The sequence below is a fragment of the Etheostoma cragini genome, chromosome 7 (genome assembly GCF_013103735.1).
Source record: "Etheostoma cragini isolate CJK2018 chromosome 7, CSU_Ecrag_1.0, whole genome shotgun sequence".
Lineage (NCBI taxonomy): Eukaryota > Metazoa > Chordata > Actinopteri > Perciformes > Percidae > Etheostoma > Etheostoma cragini.
In genome coordinates this window covers 23,585,049-23,597,508 of record NC_048413.1, presented here as the reverse complement: position 1 = coordinate 23,597,508, position 12,460 = coordinate 23,585,049, and the positions used below count along the sequence as shown (strand labels likewise).

Sequence of the window (12,460 nt, the reverse complement as noted above, 5' to 3'; positions counted from 1 at the left end):
TCCTGAAGTGCCGAGTGCCCACAGGACTTTGTCATCGGAAGCTTTCTGGTTGAAGCACTAAGCTTTATCGTTGCTTTTGCAAGGCTGTAACACATATTCGCAGGCATGGAATCTGTAAAGCTGGTGCTAATAGACTAAAAGGGTGGGCCTACTTAAAAAATAATGAGCTGCATGGGTGCCCTGTGTACAAGCAAAGTAAGTAAGTGATACACATTTTTATCAAAGCGTTATCATTTGAATTATTTCACATCAGTAATGGTTTCAGCTCAGCATAAAGCCTCACGGAGAAGGCAATGAAATGAAGAGATGAATAGGAGAAAGAGAAGAGCATAAAGAGAGGGAAAAAAGGAGACATTGTAAGGCGCTACAGAAGAAGGAATGTGTGAAGTCTGGATCTCTATTGAGACAGCTAAGAAACACAGACCATTGAAACCACAGGACTCTGGGAGGTCAGCAGCTCCGGAGCAAAGCGATTCAACCAAAACACTCTTTTGCCACAAAGGAAAAGCTGATTGGTCGTACTCCCGTCCCACTTCATCAGTGTGACTCTGATCCATGACACCTGAGGTAGGCTGTTGAATCTGTTAGCATCATTATTCCATACCGCTGTTTAAAGGGCTGTGTATGGCAGCTTTCAGCACCAGTGAAACCACAGGACACCCCGCACCCCCACACACACGCCTCTCTCTGCGGCGTGGCCCCCATTAAACTTTAAGGTTTTCGACTTGTCTGCCGTCATCAAAAACACTGGGTGAGCTTGTTCTCTTGTCAGTCCCTGCCCACCCTGCTGCCCGCCACATCATGCTTTATTCATACTGTCACATGGCTTAGAATGCCGACACAAACCGCACTGTGCCACCCAGTCACACTGAGCATCAACCCACTAGCTCACTTCCTTGGGACACTGGAGTAAATGATAAGGCCGATTATATACTGAAAATAAAGAAAAGATAAGGAAAAAGACTTAGGACAGGAGAAAGCAGCAGATGGAGAAAGAAGTCGCAGAAGAGGGATTACAGGAGGGAAGACAAGTTTAGCTAAAACTGCTTTAGAATTAAAACTACTGCTTAAATGTCTGGACACCTTGGACTTGTTGTAAGTGCAACGTGTGTGTATTTGCTAGTTTAAGACCGACGCAGGCGTCACTTTCCAGTCCACCGCCCAGGTTGTTTAAATAGTAAATGCACCTGCGCCCGTCTTTTACACCTATGGCCTTACAGGGAAGTGTTGAATAGTGTGTTGAATGGTGAATTCTTGACCAACACTGACCAACAAAAACTTGCTTTAAAGTCAGTAGCGCAGCACTTCATTGTTAATTTAACAGCGAATTAGTAAAATGCACCTAGGCTAATAGAGAGTGCACGCTTGGCGTGTAAGTATGCTAACATTTGCCAATAAGCACCAAACACAATGTACAGCTGAGGCTGGTGGGAAGGACATTGGTTTTGCAGGTATTTGACGGAACAAAAGTACTGGACAAACTACAGTTTTAACCTGATGATGGAGCTTGATAAAAAGTCAGGGGATCAACTTACAAATTACAATCTATCCTAAAAGGGACTTATAAACCACTAACAAATTTCATACATTTCAATGCATCGAGCATTACTGAGATAGGTCAATGTGGACCAAACTCCCATTTAGAGCCATACCGCTAGTGTGGCTAAAACCTTATCTTAAAAATGTTAAAGACACATTAGGGGAGCATTAAGTTCAGCATTTCTTTAAGATGACACTTTAATAATGCATCGCACTGGTCTTGTCAGTCACTGGTTACTACTCTACTCTGAACTCTGGAAGTTGAAATTCTTCTCTAATGAGATTTAGAAGTACGGGTGGCATCTTGCCACAACTTACCATTCAATTTACAGGCATAAAGCATCTACTGTGGGGCTGCACGATATTAGGGAAATACCTAATTGCGATTATTTTGACTGACATTGCAATTGCGATAGGATTCACGATATTGGAGGGAATGATCATTTTTTATCATTTTTGTCATTTTCATTGAAAACCATAAGAAATAAATAAAGTGTGATTTTGTTGATTTTTTTTGCGAGGATCTTTACCAAACAAAATATTTTTTTCTTTAGTCTGTAGGATGTCTCTGCACACCAATACTTTATTTTTTGAATGGTTTGACACGTTTTGCCTTTAACAAATATTGCGCCCCCCTGCGATTTGGATGTTGCACTAGTTTATATTGATATTTCGATGTGATTGCAATTAATTGTGCAGCCCTAATCTACTTAGTCAAAAAAACGTGAAGTTCTTCTCAACAATGCAGCGTTATTTTGTCCAGGATCACTGTCGTCATCTGCAATCTGTCATTTGTTGGACCCCAGGAAGATTAGCTAGTCCCACTTTGGTGACAGCTGATGGGGATCCTTACCAATAAACAATCTGTTACTTTATCTTCTCAGTGGAATGATGCCTCAAGTGTTATGATGGACAGAAGTCTAATTTTGGAATACAGCTCTGCATTTCTGTTACCTTTTGAAATCGACAGATACTCAGATATCATGATTAGAACTGTGGCATGAAAGTACAGTACGTCTAATTATGGAACGCTGCTGAAGCCATTACCTCTACTTGAACCTGTCTTTACAAAATGGCAACATTTTTAAAGGATATGTTTTTGTACATTGAGTGATGACAATCTTAGACTGAGATACTTTAAGGGGAGAGGTGAGCATGCTTACGCAAATGTGCTTTACTACATGTATAGTAATTGCTAAAGAGAGATACATATGAAAAACAATGCATATTTAACTCACCATGATGGCAGAATGTTTCACTTGTTACACCGTTTTTAGCTCCTTTAAAATGACTTTTCACCGTTCAATCTTATGCCGTATGCAACAAACTACATGATCAAATTTATTTTTCAACACTATGGTTTGTAAGTTTTCACCTGGCATCTCACAAAGCAGACTGTTACCAGAAGGAAAGCGGGAGGGCAGAAGCAAAGTTCAACCAATATGCTGACATGCACTGGGTTGAATTTTAACTGTAACTAATGAGCATGTCTTTCCTACGATGATGTCAAATGTCCGACCAAAAATAAATGAATAAAGAACTACAGGGATCCATTCCAGTATAACCTCCCTGTTGTTTTGTATCACATCCTGAAAGCAATTGGACACTTTCCTTAAAATCATCTTGTCTTCTCGTTTTACTCTTGGCTTAATGAGAAACTGTTTTCCACATTTCCTGCATTTAATAATGTTTTTGTCTCTCAGCCATCCCACTCTGGGTAACCTCTTTTGCCCCCCCATGCACGATTTCTTCTTTCCTTGGCATTCTTCTGGTGGTGATTTCGTTATTTTGTCCAGCTGGCCTTAATTGATTACATCTATAAAACGTATTAGATATAAAACATATATTGCAAAACAAAAATAGACATAGCCACCGTTACATCATCCATTGGTTTGTTGTCGCCTCAAATTTGGCCATCTTTGTTTTGGAGCTAGAAGTGAGCATGTTTGGACGAGAAGGTGGACCTGGGGAGTAGCGCTAAGCTAAATGCTAACTTGTATTTAAGCATACTTGAAACTATCAATTAAGGCCATTCAGTAAATGTTTACTGAAGAAATACATTGAGTGAGAACAAAAGCCATTTTAGTATAGACTTATAAGAAAATGGCCAGTGACCAGTGGAGTCACCCCCTGCTGGAATTCAGATACAATGCAGGTTAAATGCGCTTCCGCACTGGCTTCACTTTCAGACCCGCAGGTTGTGGCTTTTTATTGAACAGCTATTGACTATCGGCATCATGTCACTGACTCTGGGTATAGCTTTGATCTACAAGTAATGGCACCAGTGCTGGTAAAAACTCCACTCATGGTGGAACCCTGTGGGTAAAAGTTGCTCTCCCCCTACTGAGCGGCCTCTCTGCTGGCCTTCCGTCCCGACTTTCCTCCCCTGAGCGCCCGGAGCTGCTGGAGATGAGTAATCAGACTCATTACTGGAGCCTCTGGCCAGCTCCTCCATGTCACTGCATGTAATTAATCTACCTGAGCCAACTCATAGTGCAGGCCCCCCTGGGGACGAAAGAGGAGAGGAGAGAACAGGAAGTTAGGTAGAGGGAAGGGTAGGAGAAAAAGAAGAGGACACGGTAGAGGAAAGTTGGGTGGATGCAAGTGGAGAACAGCTAAAGAGCAGATAAGGGGAAAGTGAGAGGAGTGGAATTAAGAAACGTGGAGAGGAGATTGGAAGGGAGAGAAAGGGAAAAGTGGAGAAGCAATGAGAGCCAGTAAGGAATGGCAAGAGGAAAATAAGGGGAAATTAAAAGAGGGAGAGAATAGTCAAATGGGACGTAAAAGGGTAGAGGACAGTAGAAGAGAGAAGCATTTAAACAAGGATGAGATAAGGGAGCAGAGAGGTACAGAGAGGAGGAGGGGCAATCAGAGGGTACAAGGGAGAGAGGGAGGTGAGGAGACACAAGAAGAAAAAAAGGAAAGGGACGGGAGGAGGTGTAAAAACTACAAGGTGAGCACAAAGCCGTCCCTGGCCTCATTACAGTAACACACCAGCCTGGCTCGGGTTCATTCGTTATCTGCTCCTGCACTCATTTATTCTCTTGCTACATGAATCGTCTCCATGGAGTGCATGTCCCCATGGATTGTATGAATAGATATGGCTTGTGAGTGTGTGTTTGTGTGTGTGTGTGTTTGTGTGTGTGTGTGCGCGCGCTTGAGCGTCTGAGGGACTGAAAACTGCCGATGTTAACAAAACAGAGCAGCTGGCTGGTGAGGGGGGAGAAGGCAGAAAAAGCGAGAGGTGTGTGCATATGTGTGCGCGTTCATGTGCAGGTCACACACATGTAATTAGTCATGTTGAAGGATACCCGAATGTGTGTTAAAAATACACTGCAAGCACACACACAAATCCAAGTCCCCCATTTCAGTTCAATTCAATTTCTTCAAACAACTTGGCATATGATTGATTCTACTCTTTGTTTTTGCGATAAATCAAAAAATATGTAAATGCAAGTAATAATCGCTCACACTTGACCTGACACTTTGACTTTTGATTTCACTTTTGATGAAGTTATTCTTCTCTGTTCCTCTGTCTCTTTCTCAGCAACATCGGCAACGAGTGTGTGCTTTTGGCTGTTATTTGTTCTTAGTGATTTCCTGTGATACGATCAAAATAGAATATGTGCATCCAAGATGAGTCATAAACTGTGTGCATGTGTGTGTGCGCAACTAATGATCATTAGCAAATGCTTTTTGTAGGAAACGTAATGCTTGCCAACAGCACATGAGACCTTCATTTGAACATACCTGCAAATTGTTGCACTGCTAACAGACTGTATTTATTTACAATACAATATCTGCTCATGGTAACTGAAGCATGACTATTGGTTATATTTACTCAACTCAAAGTGCTTTGTTAGAGAAAGCCCGTTGTCTGAATTAAATGTTGAGAAAAGTCTACACTGACTGGAAGCGTGCGGCTGCAGGGATGTTGTTAGTATTTAACCAAAACATCCACCTTTCCCTTACTTTAAGTGCTGTTAAGTACCATGCACCTATAACAGGTCACAAGCCCCAGCCTCTGGTGTTGGAGTCCTGTCCTTTGTACTTTGACATTGTATGCAAACGCAATGTCTCTAAAAATCACCTTGCACTCCGTCTGAACAAAGCAGTAAGCTGGGTACCAATTACCGTTTCTCCTAAATGTATTTGGCAAAGCACATTTGACATCATTACATCTCCATAAACAACTGCAGGTCCTTTACCACTCCAGTCACTCATGGTGTCCCCCAGGGTTCAGTTCTTGGCCCCTTCTTTTTCATCCTGTACATGCTCCTTCTTGGACAGATCCTCCGCCAACATGCCCTCCATTTCCACTGCTATGCGGATGACACCCAACTCTACCTCTTTCTTTTTTTGTCCGTCAAGTAACCTTGTTTATGTACCATGTCTGTTTTGTTTTGACTGTATGTAACCAAAAAAGTAAAGCGTCTTTGAGTGTCTAGAAAAGCACTATAAAAAATAAATGTATTATTAATATTATTATTCTTATTAGTATTGACTTATATGGTGCAAGGCAGTGTTACAGATGAACATTTGAATATGGAAGCTGTACAAGTGTGTACATGTGGGCTTTATGTATGTAGATTGTATCAAGATTAGGAAAAGTCTAGACTTGAGTAGAGTCTAGAGCAATTTGTGGACTGTGAACACAGTCACAGTCGTCCTTCTAAAACTCTTTAATGCCACTCACAACAGTGTCAGAAGTATGGAATTACAGTGGGAAGTTCATACAAGCAGGCACACACACACACTCCCACACACACACACACACACACACACACACACACACACTCACACTCACACTCACACTCACACTCACAAACACACTCACACTCACAAACACACACACAGTTTAATCGCCTATGTGTGTCAGTGTAATAAATCATGTAAAGCAGGTTGCTGGTTGTTGCTGATGCTACAGTCTCCGTCTGCTCCACATGATTAGGAAGAAGATCATGTGGAGAATCTCCATATGTCTGCTTCACATTGGGTTTGAAAACCCCTGGGGAGGATGTGTGTTTGTGTGTCCGTGTGTGTTTGTCCATGAGCAAACCAGTAGGTATCCACGCAGCATCCTATCTGTGTGTGCCTAAGAGCCTATGTGCGCACGCGCCCCAGCATGTGTTTCCCTGTGAACATCCCAGTGTGCATCCATGCGTACTGCAGGTCCCTGGTGTATTTGAGTATGCAAGTTCAATGTTTCAGTGTTTGGCGAGGGGCTAAACAATGCACAAAGAGACAGAAAGATTGAATGGATGAGTGTACATCTACTGCTGGCCATTTTGATTTATTACACTCTACTGTCCCAGTCACAGCCAGCTGTGACACACACACACACGCACACGCACACGCACACGCACACGCACACACACACGCACACACTTCCCTGCTGGGAATGCTCAATACAATGGTAGCAAGTAAACAAGCTCTCAGTCATAGATGGATCTTCTGTGTGCTGATCCACTGTATCAACTCTTTCACTCTCAGTTTTCATCTAAACAGTTATTATTGCTTATAAGAACCTAGATTCAGCTGAAGGGAAGGTTATTAAACCATTTCCACCTGGGCTAAGATACTATACCAGCGTGCTTCAGAGTTTTAGCTTCTTAAAGCTGCATTAATCAATATTTCAAAATTGAAAATGTGTCTTTGGTGATGATAAACCCAACTTTGCAGCTCTCTCAAATCTACGGGTCATTATAGCATAATTCAGCTTTTATAATTTAGTGCTTATATTATGCTTTTTGGCTTTTTCCCCTTTCCTTTATAGTGTTATATATCTTTTTTTGTGCACATTATAGTCCACCCCAAAGGGACTTATCATCTTCAGCAGAATACACTGTTCACAAACTGCTCCAAACAGCTCTAATGTAGTCCAGCCTTTACTTCTGTGACGAACGTGCGTCACTTTAATTTTTTTTTTTTTTTAATTTTAACAGTTTATTGGTCCCCTATGGGGAAATTACAATTTACACTCTGTGTCCAAACTTTGTTAGTTTACACACAGTTCTGAACTACACACACACACACACATGCTCAGGATCCATACATGCACTAATGAAGAGATGTCAGAGTGAGTGGGCTGCCAGCCAAACCAGCGCCCTGAGCGGGTGGGGGGGTATGGTGCCTTGCTCAATAGCACCTGGCAGTATCCACTCCGTACGTTTTGATCCATATGGGGACTTGAACCAGTGACCCTCCGGTTCCCAACCCAGCTCCCTACGGACTGAGATACTGCCACCCCAAATGTATGTAAGTATAATGCTCGCCTAGCTGTTAGCGTGGCACGCCCTCATACTTTGCTTCAGATTAGCTTAGCAGTACTTAATGCGCATGTGCGCCTCCAAACAAAGATGGAACAGAAGTGAGATGCTTCACTCTGTAGCTAAAACAGAGAGCTCAACACACAGGGTGAAAGGAGGAGCTGCAGCAATGTTCCGTACAACAAATATATGGTGTTTTATAAAAATTAAACCACATAAACCTAGTCTGATACAACCTCTAAATACAATTATGAACCTGAAAATGAGCATAATATTAACACTTTAAAAGGCCTGTGACTTGGTTCCCACTCTCATCAGTGTTTGTTCTTTCAGATGCTGGCAGCTGATTTCAGCAAAAAGCTCTCTATACACAACATTCCCATACACATTGGCAAAATTCTAAAATAAATGCGTGATGAGATGAGTTGGCTCACAAGAGACAGATTTAGAAAATAAATAGTTAGAATCCAAGATATCCTGACTTTAAGTTCTTAGTATGGTCCAGCTTGAAAAAAACTGTGTCCTACGCTTCCCAAAATGCAACTTGAGTTTTAAGTTAGACCCTCCGTAAATGCCTATGTCTTTCAAACTCCACACCACCCGTTCTTTAGGCTCCAAGCCAAGTTAAGCCTGATGATGTCATTGTGTCCAACTTTAGAAAGTTCCTTCCGGAGCTAGAGAAGACAGTACAATATTTAAAGCTTGCTGAAATTAACATGTTAAATTGGTATAGTGTTCTTTTTCTGTATGGTTTGAAAGTATCTTGAACAGTAGTTGTTGAGTTGTAGAATGTGAAACAACATATCATTACCAACTTTCCTTCTCTACTGTAATGTACAACTGAAAAGGGATGTGTGAAAATCCCACATCGTCCCAACTGTCCTTCCACCCTCTGGGGTTGTAGTTATTCTCAGCAGTTTCACTTTTGCACGGATCATGATTTTCTTTTCCTTCAGCATCACTTGCTCAAACATGCACATCTTTTATATTCCACATACAGTCTCTCTCCATCTGTTTCTCCCTCATTTGTTTGTTTCCCCAAATCTGTTTGCTGAGCTTAGTCTTTCTTCCCTCCCTCTGTCTCTTTATTCTTCCCATTCTTTCTTCCCTCTTTCTCCTTCTTTCATCAAACAATTAGTTGCATCGTCATTGTCTGTTCTTAATTCCCTCACCTCCTCGTTGGCTCTCTCTTTCTTTGTCTCTTAGCCTACTTCTTTTTTCGTTTGTGGTTTGCCAGGGCTGTATGTGTGTATGTGTGTGTGTGTGTGTGTGTCCGTCAGTCTACAAGACCACTGCAATTCATCATCATTTTATCTACAGCTCCCTTAATTGGATCCTATCACAGTCCCATCTGACGAGAATAAAGGCAGGGGGTGGAGAGAAAGGCTTACTCACTTACAACACCACATGGATCACAAACACACACACACACACACACACACACACACCCTTTATTAACAGCTGCAAAGTTGTGTTTAGGCCCGCATATTTACCAATGTTCCTGCCTCCTCCAAAAAGAACACTAGAATGTTTTACAAAACATTAAGGTGCACTGCAGAATGAAGAAACAAATGTATGTGCATGTGTGTGTCCATTCAGTTTGCCAGTGAATTGGAGATTTGCTGAGGAAGGTCTCTGACCTCCTCCACCATCAGCAACTCTCAGCAGTAGTAATGGTTTGTAGCGAATATCTGGTAGTGTTTCTAATATTGGGGAGGGAAACGGCACATGGCTATTTTCTAGCGTAAGTGCTGGTCCTTGGTGGTGTGGGAGGAACACACTTAGAATGCAAATGAGAGGAAACAAAAATAACTAACATAATACAGCTGTGGTGTTCAAGCAATATGTTGTTGTTGGGGGAAAACCTTGTACGTCCAAATCCTTTTTTTTTCCGGGAAACAAAAAAAGGCTCATTTGAAAATATTTATTGAGTTATTTACCGGACAAATAAGTAATAGCTTGACACTGTTTAAATATTAGTAAAACCCTTATACAGACGTAAAGGGGGACCAATAGAATTGATTTATGAAGAGGTTTATCTACACAAAAAACTTTAGCTCTGGTGTTAAGTCAGGACATACTTCTTAGAGAAGGTCTCACTATGCTGATAGAATACAGAGTAATTCAATAGTAAAAGCCAGAATTCCTTTAATTATGTGTCTAATGTTGACCAATTCAACTGGAGGTACAGCAAGTACTTTTTTTGCAGCTCCCCCGCTATACAATAGGCTTTTAAGTAGTCAGGTCACTGAGGACAAATTTAACAAAAAGCCGTAAGAGCAACCCCAAAAAGTCAAAATGTAAAAGAATTCTTGCTTGCATGAAGCCAACAGAAGTGACTTAGTATGCACAAATCACCTTTAAAAACACAAAAGAACAGTAGGAGCCATCATTTGGATCTGGAAATCAACTTCAATAATTTGCCCCAGGACTACTTTCCGTGTCACCATCCAACATCAGAGACAGAACGACTTCCAGGCTCACATCACGGCAGCTCATTCTTTCCCTTTGACTAGGTAGAGTTCAAAAACAGTGAGTGGTCGCGAATCAGCGACGCGTTCCGGTTATACAGCAGCCGGCTAAATGACCCTGGATCCCCTGACAAGTGTGTGACACGCTGAAGAAAAAGGCAGACGGCTATGCTGCCAAAGCCACACACTGGCTCCTGCTGCCTTTAAAATGCGAGGACTCGCTATTGGACCCATCGCCATGATCGAGCGCTGCGGTGTGCGGCTCGCATGTTAATCATATGTCTCGTTAAGTAAGTCATAATTGGTGTCGTTTTAAAATGCCTCCCCTCTGCCTTGTGCCCTGATTGGAGCTGAGGAAATTAGAATTGCTGAAATGGCCGCTGCCTATTAGCGGTGACAGTTTGACTGAGGGCTAAGAGGCAGGAATGAAGAGAGACGGGCTTTGCGACAATCAGCCTCTGTGGCCATACAGTTCACCTCAGTTTCAAGCATTTGCCCCAACAGTCTATTAATGCTGTTCTCTCTCAGTCTCAAATGACAGCTAACCAGCTGTAAAGCCTATGAATAGCTAAACTAGCATGGCTGTCCTCAATGGGCCTCCTGCTGACAGATTATACAGCTGGGATTGGTTGGAGCATGTAGGACATTTGATTAGGATTGGGTGAGATGGTAATCAGTCAATAGCAAGCCCCTTTAGCCAACACATACTACAACCTCACATTTTATCATTTCAACAGACATTACAGGGAATATAACCTTTGTAGGCTGCTGTAAATTCTGTAAAAATGCTAAAATCTAAGTGACTTCTTGCATGTGCATGATTGTGTTGGATTTTTTTAGCCTTACCGTGGTCTTCTGACACTGTATGCTGGTGCTGTTGAACCTCAGAGCCGGGACGCTGTGCGTGCTGCCCTGGATGTGGAAGATACACTCGTAGTTCCTCTGTCCGGATTGGGGCTGGGGAAGGTTCTGGGCCAGCAGTGTGATGGGTCTCATAACTCCAGCAGGTATATAGATCTGGGTGGAGGGCAGGATCTGAGGGCACTCCTGGACAAGAGAGAAATATGAATAAAGAAATAGAGACGTGACTGGAAAAGAAAGCAGGGGATGCAGACTGTGGACAAGATGTTCCGGACATGCTGCAGCAAAAGAAAACTGACATCTTACCCACTGACAGAAAAATATCAGATCCTACATATACACTCCAGAATACATAAAAAACCAATGTATTCTACAGTAATTGACAAGTAATCAATTTTGTATTAGAAATGCCAGCATGGCATTACAGACCTCCCTTTTGGGCATAATTACCTATGAATCCTTTTCATTTTTTTCCTCCCAACCACATAAACACAACATTCTAGATTCATTCCAGCATCCTTTGTTCTCGTGGTGGAATATGTTTGAAGAGCCAGGCAGCCTAAAACTTCCACTTACAACACTCTTTAGGATCATCTCTTGTCCTTTCTATGAACCACTAAATATTGAATGTGGCAGTTACTTGTCAAAATGAATACACACCATTTTGGAATCAAACCCTTCCCAGTATTAATGAGGATGTTCTGGATATTAGGTATGTTTTTGACTAAATGACTAACCTAGAGGGTATTCTTTCTGCGTGGACAAAAATAAGGGCCTGAGGCAACGTCTCTGAGGGACGCGGACAGTGTTAATTCTCCCGGATTAGAGCGGGAGAGGAGTGAGGGGTCAGCGCTTCTATACAGCGGATTCCTGCTGCTCTTCAATCAATAAGAAATTTGGCAAGAACAGAAGCTTTGCACCATATTAATTGAAAGGAAAATAATTGAAATCTCGAAGCGTTCTTTCAGCCCTAAGTAAATCAAAAGACAACATGGCATGCGGCTGTCAGCTGGAACCCATGCTACATCACCGCTCATGCTCGAGAGTTCATTTGTATTACAAATTGTGTTTTCAACTGGTTCAATTAACGAGATTTAATTCAAACATGGGTGGCATTGCTACAGTAATTACTATCAGTGTGTTGAATTTACAGAACGCAAAAACTGTCCAACTATAATACCTTTTAACATCTTTTTTTCTTAAACCTTTAGTGATTACGTTTTTGATATTAGTGAACGTCTGTTACATTCAAGCCGTTGCTAAAATGAGTCCCTACAAAGCTAATTAACACTCTCAGCTCCACAAAACTCTCATTGTATT

General features: G+C 41.9%; 1 protein-coding gene across 2 annotated transcripts in view; it reads right to left on the bottom strand.

The window, feature by feature from the left end:
* Window positions 1-12,460, bottom strand: part of plxna1a (plexin A1a) — a 239,102-nt gene that overhangs the window by 72,066 nt on the left and 154,576 nt on the right. For both annotated transcript variants that reach the window (XM_034875903.1, XM_034875904.1), the window contains exon 10: window positions 11,126-11,326. In XM_034875903.1, coding sequence (XP_034731794.1) covers window positions 11,126-11,326 — 201 coding nt within the window. The remainder of the gene's footprint in view (window positions 1-11,125; window positions 11,327-12,460) is intronic.